The following is a 15,119-nucleotide window of genomic DNA, read 5'->3' as shown; positions in this document are numbered from 1 at the left end:
ATAATGAAACTAAGTTTCAGTTCGATAAGACTAACGGTGTACAAAAATTCCCAAAATACACAAACACATCTTTGTATGTACTTTAGATGGTCAACAGCCTGCAAATGAGGTCTCATACATTCGTGAATATTCTGAAGAGGTTTCCGAAAACTTAAGAAAAGACTATCGTTCATCTCCAATACTTAAACCATCTACATATCTAATTCTTCATATAGCGTGAACCTTCAATACGAATTTGTATCAAACGATCTCGTCGTATTGAATTTGAAAGCACCTTTTGTGCTTTGTACGCGACTCGTTTGTTTGGAAATTTTACAAGACTTTCCCACCCCTTCGTGCCTGTGAAATGATTCTCGTATTGATTTTGAAATATTTACAGGTGACGAGGGTCTGAGGATGAAATACAAGCAAGATTCTAAAATGAGTTTCGTGATCAAAGCTCTATACACTATGGCGCACGGATTACACGACATGGCTAAAGCCCTTTGCGGAACTCGCGGTTCCTGTCCTGCCCTATTCCCCTTCAACGGAACTCTTTTCAAGGTAAAATGTCAACATTACACCATGATAAATAATAAGATTTGATAAATATTAGTTAATGCTTTAATCGCGTGAATGAAAACCAAGTGCGTCCGGCAAAAAGGGCGATACATACGTTTTCCCCCAAGCATAAGAACGTCTCATTATTTATTACGCCACATTTATCTTGATAATGAATCGTTTCTTTTCTCTATGTTTTTATGTTCGTATTACAGAGCTATTTAATGAACGTATCGTTCACAACCGAAGACGGAGAGCTGGTGGAGTTTGACAAGCACGGAGATCCTCCAGGCAGGTCGGTGGGTATAGTACATTTGCCAAAAGATGTGCTCGTTTAAATGTTTATCAATAATTCAATCAAATCATCTTTGAGCCGTGACCCAAAATAGAAATGATTAACAACCATAAATTTATAAAAATTGAACATGTCTACTAACTGTCTAATACTATGTATATAACATCAAGATCTGATGTTATATAGTAAGCTTTCAAAACTATTTTACGATCGTTTTTTGGGTCATGAAACTAAAATTGGTCCTCTAATTTGAGTCATGGCACATTTAATAGGAAGCTCGGACAATATCGGACGTTTCGATTGAAACGTGTTTGAATTGTTTAGCTTGTAATTGACACGTGCGACAGTGCTTGTCACATTGTTAAATCGGCACCTGCTCATTAATGAATTGACAGTGTCAATTATGTGACTGCAAACTTATCAATTTGATTGCTTTTTATTCTGTATACGTATTTTAGGTATGAAATAATGAACTATCAACTTCTCGAGAATGGAACTTTTGATTATGTGCACATTGGTGATTGGAATGGTGGAGAGATTCGCTTATTCAATACTACTAATATTCAGTATGGAACTCAGACGAAGCCTCCTACCTCTGTGTGCTCTCGTCCTTGTGATCCAGGATACTATAAGGTTATCATTTGTTTAATTAATTAGATTATTTATAGTAGAATTTCGATTAAATTTGACTATTTTCAGAATTTTCAGACTGGAGGACAAGAAAAAAGGTGTTGTTGGGCTTGCGTGCCATGTGATAAACATGAAATGCTGTTTAACGAAACCACATGCTTACCCTGTCGACTGGGATGGTATCCAAATGATAATAAAACAGGTAAACACCTACAAACCAGCAACATATAATATGTATAGACTGACAGGGCCGTGCCTACCACATTTACAAATGTGTGCAACGCACGCAGGCGGCCGAAATATAAAGGCGGGAGAAAGTAATGAGAGTTGAAAAAATTATATTCCTTAAAAAAAATATGAAACAAGACATTATACTTTTTAAAATGCATTTTGCTTGTCTTGTTGTATACTTGTGGATTGCTATTGCAAGTTAAAACTTGTAGCTAAAGAGCGGACCAACTTTGCGCCATTCATTGTTCATTGTTCGTCGTATTTGTTCATTTTTATGATGAACCTTTTTTATGCTCTCTAACTTTGAACTTTATCCTGTTTCCTAGAAAATAGACCAAAAACGTCCTGTTTCCTGGAAAAAGCACGCTTCCGGTCCTACCTATACTTTTAGCACACGTAGAGTATATATTTGTAACGGGATAGCAGGTATAGCTTTGGTCCGCATAGAACTACTAGGTCTTTTATATTATATTATCTTTGCGACTGCCAGATGTTCTTCAAGGATGTTGACTATCGGTTGGTCATCCAAAGAACAATGTTCTAGATGTGGGATTGGGGGGTAAAAACATGAATGAACTTGAAAACGTTTAGATTCTCTTGTCGTATGGTCCTGTTCAGAACTAAACGTTTTACGTTAAACCTTAAAATTAATTGTGATTAAAATTTTCAGTACTATATTTATCACAAGGTAAGATTTTTGAACTACTCACATGCACTGCACATTTTTACTAACCCCTTCATCGCCATAAGCACACCGTTGCGCGCCCTTTTGTATTTAAGGATATAGCTCGTAATTACATAATTTTGGTTTCTTCACAGCGACATCTAAAAATATCCTGTGATAGATATGAAATTGAAAAAAGTCAATATTTTTCGTTAGTTTGTGATATTGTTGCGTAGGGGTGGGTGGAGGATCCAAATAAAAGGCCAACAGTCGTTTCACAGCATTTATTGATGATTAAGGAGATACACGGACTGGCAGTTCTCAGTCCAGAACGACCTGATATCGCCTACGTACCGCCTTATAAAGGGTAGATCTCTCAGGACGTCTAATCTGTTTACCTATTGTAAAGTCACGTATTCGGATATGTCTTCCCACGGTATGAGTCAGTCGTTCTGGGAAGTGCAATCATTGTTTAGCTTACTTGCACTTAGCCTGTCGCTAATCCTTGAAACCAATTATACCGGTCGCACGGTATGCACTTAGTTAATCCGTTAACAGATATCCGTTAACAGGTAATCCTTGAACGGTCACACAGTCTCTGGGATTCTATTCGCTTAATCCGCGGCGTACGTAACAATATATTCAAGAGGTCGTGTCAAAGGTTGACACTAAACACATAATAAAATAGTTGAATCGGTTTCTAAAAACGCGTTGCGATTAAGTGGTTAATATGATTTATACAAATGGTGATAAAATTAAAGAACGGCCAATTTAAGTTTGCACACAGGCGGCCGAACTCCTAGGTGCGGCCCTGTATATACATAGCTGAGCAGTTAGCGTGTAATGCTTTCAACTGAGGGTTCATGGGCTAATTACCTGGTCTAGTCTTGCTGGCCAGACCTTGTATATTGTATATGACTCCAGGTCGATCGTTTCTTATCAGAGTTTGCCAATTTATCGGATTTCAATGTTGAAACGGTTCCACCAAAACTGAAAACCTATCCCGTCACTCGCAAATTCGAGTTAATTGCATCTCGAATTTGTTGATTTGTAAAAATATACTACCCACCCTGTAAAATTTATGTATTTCTCGAAATATTAGAATCATTGAATTTGTCCATAGAATGCTCTGTGATGCTGTATAAATATATGTAATTGTTTATCGGCGTTTGTAATTGGCCAGGAAACCGCATTGGGCTTACCTGTTAAGCCTTCCTGGTATATATTTAGAAATGAAAATATGTAAATCTATGAAGTTACGTCTAACAGTCTAATGTTGCACTAATGGGAGGAGATTATAAATAACGTGTCAAAATCTGGCCGATCCAACAAAAATAGTTTTACTCGGGGCCGTGCCTAGGAGTCTGACCGCCCGTGTGCAAATTTAAATCAGCCGCTCTTTAATTTTATCGGCATTTATATAAATCATATTAATTCTAGGATATGGTGTTAAAAAATTTTATCACAATAAAAATTAACCAGGAAAACAGACAGAGAACCAAAACTTTTAGTTCTGGACAGGACCAGACGACAAGATAGACAAAGTTTTCAAGTTCATTCATGAAAATATAGTATTTTTACCAACAATCCCACATCTAGGACATATACTCAACATCCTTGAAGAAATACATCTAGCAGTTGCAAAAATAATAAAACATAAAAGACTCTATCGCACCCAAGCTATACCTGCTATCCCGTTATTTCCCCTGATCATAGTTCGGGTGTGTTACAAGTTGTTACTTACAACAGAAATCCACAAGTATACAATAAGAAAACCTAAATGCATTTTTAAAAATACGATGTCTTGTTTCGTATTTTTTAATAAATATAACATTTACCAACTATTCAGACATTTAAAATTTGAACAACGTATTTCTGAAAGCTCTTGAAAATTCGTTGATATATATGTAGTAATGACGTAAAACTTTTTCAGAATGTCTGGAAGCAACAGAAGAGCATGTAAGATGGTCGGACAGTCAAGCAATAGTCGCCATTACTTTTTCATGTATCGGATTTATAGCAACCGCTTTGACCGCCGTAGTGTTCATTCGACATAACAATACTCCAGTAGTTAAGTCATCGACGAGAGAATTGAGCTATCTGATCCTAGCAGGGATGACTTTGAGTCACGCAGCCACCTTTCCGATCCTGGCTAAGCCGGCTCCTTTGACTTGTGCCTTGAGCAGAACTATGCCAGGCATCAGCTTCGCCATGATATACGCATCCTTGCTCACCAAGACCAACAGAATAGCCAGAATATTGGCCGGATCAAAGAAAAGATTTCCAACTAGGAAACCAAGACTCATGTCAGGCACAGCGCAGGTAAATTAACCAAGATTTTTGATACATAAGAACTTGGGAAGATGTTACACATTTGATATTGCACATATTTCAGGTGGTGATGAGTGGATTACTAGTTGGTGTAGAAGTAGCAGTAGCTGTTAGTATGCTTATTCTGGAACCTGCACGTGCTGATCACGTGTACCCTTCTCGTTCTCGATCTCAACTGGTGTGCGATACTAGTGCTCGTGGAGTTCTGGCACCACTTGCTTTTGACTTTCTTCTGGTTGCATTGTGCACTTTGTATGCAGTCAAGACGCGTAACGTGCCTGAAAACTTCAACGAGGCAAAGTTCATCGGATTTGCTATGTACACTACGTGTGTTATCTGGGTAGCATTCGTGCCCATCTACTTCGGTAGCGAATCTAAAGTAAGTAAATCTGTGCTAAAGCCGTCACTTAGAATTCAGCAAAAGAGTTGTAGATCTAAACATTTATGAACTTATCACCATGGTATCTATATTGTGTAAATATCTGCAATTACCGTCAGAAATACTCCAAACACATTGGTGGAGGTGCGAAATGAATTTCTAAAAACAAATTCTTGCAAGTACGTTGTAAATAATCCGCGACTTGTACCGAATTGACATTTCAGTTTCCATTTCGCTCGCATCCACAATGGAATATAAACGCATTCGTTTATGATTCACCAAGACAACTTTGTGGATCCAAATGATAGTGAATTACAAACTCAACGTTTTGTGTATGTAAATGCCAGGGGACGCTATTCTTGGTGTTTACCAACTTAGGGCGAAAACACACAGCGATGAACGGCACATCGTGTGCATGGATCCCCGCTGTGGGTGGTCTCCTAAATTTCTTCAAATATGGGATACACCGTTATCGATCACTGTCAAGCAAGGATAAATACAAGGATACAATTTTACCGTAAACACTCTAGAGGGGTCATTTTGGGGAGGGGTGTGCTGGGCGTTCTATGAATATGTGTAAGACACGGCCCATTTTTACTTACCTCTTATACGGTTCACATGGTTTTCGTGTAAGGGGTCATTTTTTATATCTCTTATCTCTTATTTTCGCATGTTTAAAATTATCTAAAAGAAATCCTTTTCGCCCTTATGCTTGTTCATAGTAAGATTCAACTTACTATATACAATATTGTCTTGCTATGACAACATGCTATACAGGGCCACTCTAGGGGTAGTTGGCACCCGAGTGCAAATCCAAAATTTGCACCCCCCCCCCTCTCCCCTCCAAAAAAATTATAAAATATATAAAAAATCAAACATTGTTGCTCACCTCGCTTATCATCAGAATATATGTATATGTATGTACATACATATATACGATTTATTCGGAACATTTCACCTTATTATTCATAATTAACGGCCTTTCATAGTTATATTTATATTTTATCTTAAATGAATATACGTATTAACTGATGTAACTCAATAAAGACTTAAACTATTGACAATTTAATTTTAATTTCTATCTAATTGTTATCTGATATTAGTTATTGCACGTGTATATGTGCATTACATTTCTGCCATCGCTGCTTTTTTTTCACACTTTTGCACACGAAACGTAGAATTTGGCGACGTTGAAAATTAATTTCAATATTTGTTTAACCCTTTGAGTGCTGACATCTTTTCTGTTAAAAGCCCGCCACGCTGAAAATTTCCCCAACATTTCCAACTAGAATTAATTAGAAATCCAATAGAACGCAGGTATAAAAATTGTAGCTAATCCAAACAAACCCTTGATAAATACCACCGAGGATTTCGAGTTTTGTAAAGGTGTGTTTAGATTATCTATTATATCTTGCAACAATATAAAATAAGTAAAAGAAGTCTATTAATGAATGTATATTTCCAAAACTAGTTCCATCTTCTTCATTGTTGTTAAAATGTAATACTCACAATCTAAATGCCATGCCACAATCTAAAATACTCAGCAGCTAGGGATTTCCTTCGGGAAATTCTGCTTTGGTTATAAATCCAGAAATGCCGGTGTAAACCAGTCTTTATAAACGTTGACAAATGAATGACACGAATTACACGACCCATGTTCAATGCATTTTTCTTCAATGCTACCTGGAAAGGCTTAACGGGTAGTAGTCTTGTTTACTTTGTATACGCTTAAAATACAACGCCTATCGGCGTTTTTCAGACCTATGGACTTGTTGGCAAAACGCCGATCGGCGTTGGTCAGCATTCAAAAGGTTGACGGAAGCTGTCGATATATTTTTTATATAATTTTTATCTTCGTGGAGCTTGGCGCACTTTGGGGCTTTGGCACCCAAGTATTCTGCACCCTCAAATCGCCCCTTAGAGCGACCCTGATGCGATACCATGTAGTTATTTTTCATTTGTATTATTTAATATGTACTTTGTTTAATTGTATCCATCCACTCAGTGTAACCAAATCGAAATATATTAAGTACTATTTGCATATTTCAGATCATAACGATGTGCATGTGTGTGACATTGAGCGCTATGGTGACCCTCATCTTCCTCTTCTTGCCTAAATTGTACATCATACTATTCCGACCCGAGAGAAACAATAGAGCACTCTTCACCACTTCAAAGTCTATCAGGTGTCACATCGGCTCAAGAGTGGCTTCGGCGATATCGGACAAGAGTTGCAGTTCATTCTCCAACACAGGAACGAATCGTGGCACCGACAAAGCCACCATCACTCAACAGCACAACGTTAATTGGAAAGATGACATGAATGATTCCAAAAGAAGTAGGGTTAATCTTCCACTGAAACATGTCTAATTTATTCCAATATATACTCTAAATGTTTATATTTCAGGTAGTAAATTGGAACAACGAACATTATCCTGCCAAACAGACAACGAACTACTAGAATGTCTGCTTCAAAGTCACAAAAACAACGTTCAAATTTGCCCCGCGTTGGACACAGACTGGGCCGAACTGAATCCGAAAGCTTTAATGGATTCCCAAAATCTAAAAAATTGCGGCAACGGCGGTAGAAAACTAAGTCCAAGCACAGCAAACAAATCATCAAACCCGACACTATTAAAGACCAAACATACAATGACACCTCGATTGCACCCAAAAGCCAGGATACGAGAGGAGAGCGTCTCCGAGTGTTCTCTCAGCGACGAAGACATGACTCAAATCAAGAGTATTACAATTACATTGGGTTCGACCAATTCCGTGAATAATAACTTAAACGCAGGTAGAGAAAGCGATCTGCAGTCGTCTCTCTTTACCGACGTGATGTATTTGAGGAAGACGACTTCGGAATCACCACTGTCGTACAAAAGAAACGTCACAAGCAATGGCATATCAAATAGCACCGTTTGAATCATTCAATTCAAAGTTGTGATCTCAAATCATTTCTAAGCTTTAAGTTCTACCAAATATGTAATTAGAATAATCCAAAACGAAATCAATATTGAGTATAATTTTAAGATTGAAGTTTTTTTTAATTAAGCTCTACGGAAACCAAATATAATTTAGCCCTTTGAGTGCTGACGTCTTTTCTGTTGAAAGCCCGCCACGCTTAAAATTTTGCCAACATTTCCAACTAGAACTATTTAGAAATCCAATAGAAAGCAGGTATAAAAATTGTAGCTAATCCAAACAAACGCTAGATCACTAGATTTCGAATTTTGTAAAGGTGTGTTTAGACTCTCTTATATCTTGCAATAATATAAAATAAATAAAAGAAGTCTAATGAATGTATTATTCCATAAATAGTTCCATTTTCTAGATTGTAGTTAAAATGTAATGCTCACAGTCTAAATTCCAAGCGACAATCTAAAATACTCAGCAGTTAGGATTTCCATCAGGAAATTCTGCTATGGTTATAATTTCAGAAATTTTGTAAACTAGTCTTTATAGATGTTGGCAAATGATTGACATGGATTACACGACCCATGTTCAATGCATTTTTCTTCAACGCTAACCGGGAAGGTTAGCAGGTAGTATTCTTGTTTACTTTGTACATGCTCAAAATACAACGCCCATCGGTGTTTTTCAGGCTCGTGGACTTGTTGGCAAAACGCCGATCGGCGTCGGTCGACATTCAAAGGGTTAACATATGTATGTGTATCGTTTCAAACGATTTAAAACAACCATATTTAATTCTATTAATAGGAAAAGGAACCAAATTTCGTTGTTATTTAAGATAACCATATGTGTACATATAATTTAAAATAATATATTATTTCAGAAAGAAATTTATTTATTAATCTACTGCCGAAATAACTTTATATGTAACTTTTAAATCCAATCAAAAATAAGATATATGTAAAGAAAATAAAGAATTGTTTTATTTTTTCAGTTTTTATTGCATTTTTGTTATATTTTACAAATTGGTTTTGTATGCAAAATAGATCTATGCGCTGTTAGCATTGGGTCCACGACGTCTGCCATATGTCTGAACGATGTTCACAAACCTATAAAACAAAAATATATTAATATTTAATCCCACATTGAATAAAAATTAATCCAAACTCTAATAAAAATAATCTTCAAATTTAGAATATACCTTCTGTTGTATTGGATACGTCTCTTGGCTCTGCCAGTCTTCTTCTTTTTCTTCTCTTGTTTTTCTACTTTGGGAGTTTGACCCTTGACTTTACCTGTTGCACGAAAATTTCACATTATAATGAAAAAACCAAAGGAAAAAGTAAGACAAGTAGACATAATGACCGATAAATTACCTGCACGAGCCAGGGAACCGTGCACTTTACCACCGAGCAATGGAATAGTCAAGTCTAATTCGGCAGACGTCAACTCGGACACGGAAAAATCATCTGTGAGTGGAGCTCCGTTGCATGATAAGCATAATTCATTAGCTGGTGAGTTTGTCAAGGATGAAATGTGTTCCTGAAACGAGAAAAAACAATTATAAATACACACTCTATAGATAATCAATAACAATTCAATCATTATAATATACTGATAACAAGAATAAAGCAATTTATATCATAAATGATTCAACTTGCATCGTACATAATGTAAACGTCAATTGGATGTTCTGTAACATATGTTGAAATATTCAATCAATCGGTTTGAGAGTTCATGAAGAGATGCATTTGGAATGACAAAAGTAAACGGGGAATTGCATTAGAATGTTATGATTTAATTAAAATCCATTATACTAAACTAAGATCTGTTTAAACAAATCAATAATACGGAGAAGATTATTTGAAGATGACTCTTACATGAAGATATATTTTTCTTTGGCGAAAAAAGATTTGAGCACTACTGGCTTGTACAGTGAATGATTTTGGGCATTTGAGCCAAGAAAGGTTCTCCATCGCCGCATCAGACTAACACGCCATAAGGTCGACGTATCACTACGGAAATGAGTGTAGGTTGAAAGTGAGGTTATGTTCAATGTGTCATCTGGAAAGAGGGTGAATTCGACGCTTTCAGCTTCAGGGGAGTGTCGAGGGGGCCCCAGATGAGATATGGGGGCGCGGATGGGGGCTGCGGGGCGTACCTTGAGGGCTGCGACGGTCCACTCTGGCGCCGCCTCGACCACGTGCACTTCTTGTCCGCGAACGTGAAGTTGCATTTTGACACTGTGCGAGTCTCCGGTGAGGAGTTCTTCGAGTGTTGGAGTGACAGGAGTCGTCTGGCGACCGGAAGTCAGCTACGGTGCTTAACAGTGGCGACGCGCACGTTTCACGATAAAGAAAGATGGTGGCGTGGAATTGGCAGCGGCGCCCCCAAACGGTTACATATTGCACATGCACAGCCAGCTCTACTAAATTTATATTTATATTTTTAGCTAATTTCGCGTTTTGCTTCAATTCAAATTATTCATCAGATCCAATTCACGATAAACTGTTATGCTTTATTCCAACTATTTTAACATAGCAGTGGGTAAATTATAATTTCCATTACATTAGTATAGGAACCTTTTGGTACATATGTATAACTCTCAATACGTTATTCATATTGTTCAAAACATTTTAGCTGAGAATCACATATTTGCTAAATTAACCTATGCTTCTGTTTAATATAAACTAATGTCAATATTTTAATTTACTGTCAGTTTGGTGTTATTTTACAAGATCGAATAACTTAAAAGGGTAGCTGATGCAAAGCATCAGGGTTCCGTGCATGAAAGGGTCATTCAAAAATTAAAAAAGGAAATAAATGAAATTTATGTATATGTACATAAATGTTTACCAGTGGCGTACTATTGAAATGTATTTGTTTCTTCTATATTTATTTGTTTATTCTTTTAATTAAAACGGTTGTAGGCAATCATCGCACACGTGCGCAATTTACGTATATCTGAAGACATTACATGATCAAATGCAACAAATGCTTTTTACAAAAAAATTAGGAACAAAAGACAACCTTTGCACGTGGTCCATCAGATGTTTTCATCAGTCAATTAGCAATTTCTATTCAACCACCAGTCTAGACAGCTATGTGACACAATTTTGAGCTACCTGTTCGTGCTACCCTTCTTCGCTCAACGTGTGTAATTGTACAACTTAGATATAAATAACCAACTTCGTTAAAATTACACTGAGTTTTTACCTGCAACACACAGTCTCCTTTTACCTCAACACACACAGTCTCTGCATAGACACGCATTCAATCTCAATATAGTTGTGGCAACCCCGAGGTACCGGCCGTAAAACCATCGGTTGGCCAGTGCTTCACCGGTAAGCATTTACTTCCTCCCCAGCTGCCGAAATAAACAATTGTGCATTATCAACACAGTCGTCTCACTCGCCCTACCCCCATATAGTCAACGATTGTATTCTATTGTATTACTACTCATTCGTTGTATTACTACTCATTCGTTGCGTCCGGTGACTCTTACAGCATACACTCCGAGTTGATGAAGACTCGAAAGCATTAAGATTAGGAGTGGGGGTAGACGATTTCGTCGGCTCCTCCCATGAATCTCATGCATACACGCGTAATTATCCCGTAAGCCGTCTACCCCCACTCCCAATCTTAATGCGAGTTCATTTTTCGAGTCTTCATCAACTCAAAGTTTGTGCCGTAAGGTCGACCCCTTTACGTCAACGCAATAATATTTTTGGCCTGTGTATGTTTAGTTTTAACCGTATTAAAAAATGTAATGAAACTGGTGAACATCGAATAAAAGTTTGTTGAAGCTCGTTAAAGTGAGCGTAAAAATGTAATCGAAGAAACATGCAATTTGGAAACGGTAGGTAAGTAGGTAGGTAGGTAGGCTGTGTAAGGGGGGATTAGGAGCGTTTCTCGTGACAGCGGGGCTGACGCGTGCGTGTGACAGCGACAGTGAAACGACAGTGGGTCGGCAGCCGTGCCGGCAGTAGTAGTGGCGTTGTGGGGGGGCCGCAGCTCGCAGCATGCTGGGGGCGGCGCTACGGCGCGCCCTGTGGCTGCTGCTGCATGCAATCTACGCCGCCTTCGCCACCGTCGACCGACTCGCCGAGCGCTGGCGGTGCCACTTGCAGGCCTACCGAAGGGCACAACACTTGCAGCCTGAAAGCGTACTCCCCATGCTGAAAGGCCCGGTCCACGTGGCCTATCTGGTCTGCGAACGACAGCACTCCTACCAGGACCTGGCACACCTGCTACTCTGGAGTCTGGCTGCCGGAGTCCAGTACTTCACATTCTACGACCGAAACGGTAAACACATTCAAGAAAAATACGCTATCATTTATGCTCGGTGAATGTATACCGGTTAAAAGCTGACCGTGCAGTTTCCATTTATGTAGCGAGCGAGACGTTTTTGTTGACATTTATTTATGTAATTGACAAGTTATACCAAATAGAGCAAAACCAAGGCAAAAGGTATGCAATTTTTTTTTCATTGAGCAACAGAAAATCACGTATTTACTTACCGAAGCGGAGACTAATCACTATTTACTAATAAATATCTTGTAAAATGTGTGCAATTTTTACAGATTGTTGGCTTTTGCAGTCTTTAATTCAAAATCTAGTATTTATGTGCCAATAATGAGTGTTGGAATCAATAGTTGGATGTTTTTTATATTGATTGTGATTTTTCATGCTTTAAAATACGTATAATTAGTTATGTATAGAATTTTAAGGCAATTTTTTTCTTTTCTTTAATACTATGGGCCAATTTCGCTAATTTTTCACTTAATCACGTTTATAAGGGTTGGTTTTCATTCTCAATATTTTTTAATATTATCTGAACGGTAAATGATTTTAAATTACAATATGAAATGTTCTAGGCTCATCGTTCGTAAGTGAGAGTGAGCGAGCGAGATGGAGTGATGCGCTCTCCATTTTTCATCTCGTTCTTGCATCGTCATAGATTTTGGAATTAAAGATTGCAAAAGTCAAAATGATATTGTAACGTTGAGATTAGGCGAGTGGCGCTCGTGGACCGATGGTTGACACAAGAAGATTGGAAACCATTCCGACCTGGAGCGAGGAATAAAAGCCTTCTACAACCCTCCTGCGTTTTTCTCTCCGATCCTAGAGAGAAAATCCTCTTCACGCCCACGCAACAATACGTTAAAATTGGCCATTTTTTTTAAACACTCATATCTCTTAAGAGAGAAAGCCAATAAAAATCATTGTCATATTCGAATTATTTGGGTCAAACTTACATAGTAAAGTTTGATAAGATTCAACTCCAGTAATTGTTTTTGTTGCTCAAATGTTATAATAGTGAACAGAAGCACTGCTATGTTTCATTGCAGGTCAAAAGTAAAATCAACCTTTGATATATTATATAATCTTTTATGCTTAATTGATTAAAATAGGATTAGTTTTCTATATAATGAGAATATATTGAAATGTTTATCTTATCTAAAATTGTATAATGTTGAAATCTATGTATAAGTAAGTCAATTTTTATTTGAAATTACAGGTTTGCTGAAGAAGAATGAAGACAAATTGTACGCAGCGGTGGAAACGTTGAAAGTGAACGTGCCCGGTCAAATAAAGTGGACTAATAGACCGAACATAAACGGTTACAAAAACGGAACTAGCCGTAAGATCACGGTCAACATATTCTCGTCGGACGACGGGAAGCTGAGGGTAGTCTCCTTAGCGAGGGACATGTGCAGTGTAGATCGAGTCACAAATATAGACGCGGACAGTGTCAGCGTGGAGAGCTTCGACAGACGGCTGAGCGATCTGTACCCGCTCATGCCCGAGCCCAACATTGCCATTTACTGTGGCGAATCGTGCTGTCCCGACGGATTCTTGCCGTGGCACATTAGGTTAACGGAATTCCTTAGCTTAGGTAGCGATCATTCGGTAAAGTTAGAAAAATTTGTTCAATTATTAGAAACGTACGCGAGATGCGAACAAAGGTTCGGGAAATAATATTATATACACTTTGTTTTTTTTTAAGTATGACATTGTTTTGAAAACAATACCCAGTGATTAATATGTACGTACGTACATATACGAGTCGTCGATCGTAAAGACTGGTGCTTGACAAAAAATAGTCACATCCCTTATTATAAAAAAAATGATGTGTGAAGCTGTAACCGTAACGATCATAATTTATTTTTTATTTGGAGTTTTACACTATTTTATATGTTTAATACACATTTAACCCTTTGAGTGCTGACGTCTTTTCAGTTGAAAGCCCGCCATGCTTAAAATTTCGCCAACATTTCCAACTAGAACTATTTAGAAAGCCGGTATAAAAATTGTAGCTGATCCAAACAAACCCTAGTTAACTACCGCCGAGTATTTCAAGTTTTGTAAAGGTGTGTTTAGACTATCTAATATATCTTGCAACTATATAAAATAAACCAAAGAAGTTTATTAATGAATATATTTTTCCAAAACCAGTTCTATCTTCTTCATTGTTGTTAAAATGTAATGCTCACAATCTAAATTCCGAGCCACAATTTAAAATACTCAGCAGCTAGGGATTTTCTTCGAGAAATTCTGCTATGGTTATAAATTCAGAAATTCCAGTGTAAACGAGTCTTTATAAACATTGAAAAATGAATGGCACGGATTACACAACTCATGTTGAATGAATTTTTTTCAATGCTACCTGGAAAGGCTTAGTAGGTAGTATTCTTGTTTATTTTTTACATACTCAAAAAACAACGCCCATTGGCGTATTTCAGGCTGATGTACTTGTTGACAAAACGCCGATCGGCGTTAGTCAGCAGTCAAAGGGTTAATGTTTGAATTTTCAAGATATTTCTACTGTAAATTTTAGATTACAAAATTGTATTTCCGTTCATATCAATATACATATATATACTATTGTAAATTGCAGCGTAGGTTCGGTTTAATTTAAACGTCGTGCTTTAATTTTATCGTAAAATGTGATAGTTGTTGATTTTAATTATTTATATTTTTAAAATCCTTTATTGAGTTTATGAATTGATTTTTCCTTTTGCAAGGGAGAAATATAAATACTTTGTCCGTTCGATCAATATTCTTGTTGTTGAATTTATATATGTATAAATAAATAAAAATACAGAAGTTACTGTATCGAAACTAAAGAAATA

The 15,119-nt window shown here is 37.3% G+C and overlaps 3 protein-coding genes across 4 annotated transcripts in view; 2 read left to right on the top strand and 1 right to left on the bottom strand.

Annotated features, from left to right (window-relative positions):
• LOC143914870 (metabotropic glutamate receptor 5-like) overlaps window positions 1-8,945 on the top strand; it is a 171,936-nt gene extending 162,991 nt beyond the window's left edge. Inside the window, exons 7-14 of one of the 2 annotated variants that reach the window (XM_077435251.1) lie at window positions 380-543; window positions 756-835; window positions 1,294-1,468; window positions 1,535-1,667; window positions 4,294-4,682; window positions 4,756-5,070; window positions 7,120-7,408; window positions 7,478-8,945. In XM_077435251.1, the coding sequence (XP_077291377.1) occupies window positions 380-543; window positions 756-835; window positions 1,294-1,468; window positions 1,535-1,667; window positions 4,294-4,682; window positions 4,756-5,070; window positions 7,120-7,408; window positions 7,478-7,995 (2,063 nt within the window). In that variant the 3' untranslated portion in view covers window positions 7,996-8,945. Of the gene's footprint in view, window positions 1-344; window positions 544-755; window positions 836-1,293; window positions 1,469-1,534; window positions 1,668-4,293; window positions 4,683-4,755; window positions 5,071-7,119; window positions 7,409-7,477 lie in introns of both variants that reach the window. The other variant, XM_077435250.1, reaches the window with a different exon arrangement.
• A 15-nt stretch (window positions 8,946-8,960) lies between these two features.
• On the bottom strand, window positions 8,961-10,413 carry RpS30 (ribosomal protein S30). The gene is made up of 4 exons (XM_077435269.1): window positions 10,145-10,413; window positions 9,360-9,525; window positions 9,185-9,278; window positions 8,961-9,092 (listed from the first exon to the last, which is right to left on the bottom strand). Exons 1-4 carry the CDS (start codon window positions 10,217-10,219, stop codon window positions 9,032-9,034), a joined length of 396 nt encoding a protein of 131 aa, XP_077291395.1. The 5' UTR covers window positions 10,220-10,413; the 3' UTR covers window positions 8,961-9,031.
• A 1,578-nt stretch (window positions 10,414-11,991) lies between these two features.
• Tango14 (transport and golgi organization 14) lies at window positions 11,992-13,988 on the top strand. Its single transcript, XM_077435264.1, has 2 exons — window positions 11,992-12,288; window positions 13,505-13,988. Exons 1-2 carry the CDS (start codon window positions 12,006-12,008, stop codon window positions 13,963-13,965), a joined length of 744 nt encoding a protein of 247 aa, XP_077291390.1. The 5' UTR covers window positions 11,992-12,005; the 3' UTR covers window positions 13,966-13,988.
• Window positions 13,989-15,119: the final 1,131 nt, after the last annotated feature.

Source organism: Arctopsyche grandis, chromosome 7 (genome assembly GCF_051622035.1).
Source record: "Arctopsyche grandis isolate Sample6627 chromosome 7, ASM5162203v2, whole genome shotgun sequence".
Classification (NCBI taxonomy): domain Eukaryota; kingdom Metazoa; phylum Arthropoda; class Insecta; order Trichoptera; family Hydropsychidae; genus Arctopsyche; species Arctopsyche grandis.
The sequence above is the reverse complement of the archived record's forward strand: the minus strand, read 5'-3'. Positions and strand labels throughout refer to the sequence as shown.

Excerpts from the sequence above, each read along its gene's own strand:
- RpS30 (XM_077435269.1), bottom strand. The coding sequence starts at position 10,219 with ATGCAACTTCACGTTCGCGGACAAGAAGTGCACGTGGTCGAGGCGGCG. Across the intron at positions 9,526-10,144 it reads GGACCGTCGCAGCCCTCAAG|GAACACATTTCATCCTTGAC; the intron begins GTACGCCCCGCA and ends TTCTCGTTTCAG. Across the intron at positions 9,093-9,184 it reads CGTATCCAATACAACAGAAG|GTTTGTGAACATCGTTCAGA; the intron begins GTATATTCTAAA and ends TTTGTTTTATAG.
- Tango14 (XM_077435264.1), top strand. The coding sequence starts at position 12,006 with ATGCTGGGGGCGGCGCTACGGCGCGCCCTGTGGCTGCTGCTGCATGCA. Across the intron at positions 12,289-13,504 it reads CACATTCTACGACCGAAACG|GTTTGCTGAAGAAGAATGAA; the intron begins GTAAACACATTC and ends TTGAAATTACAG.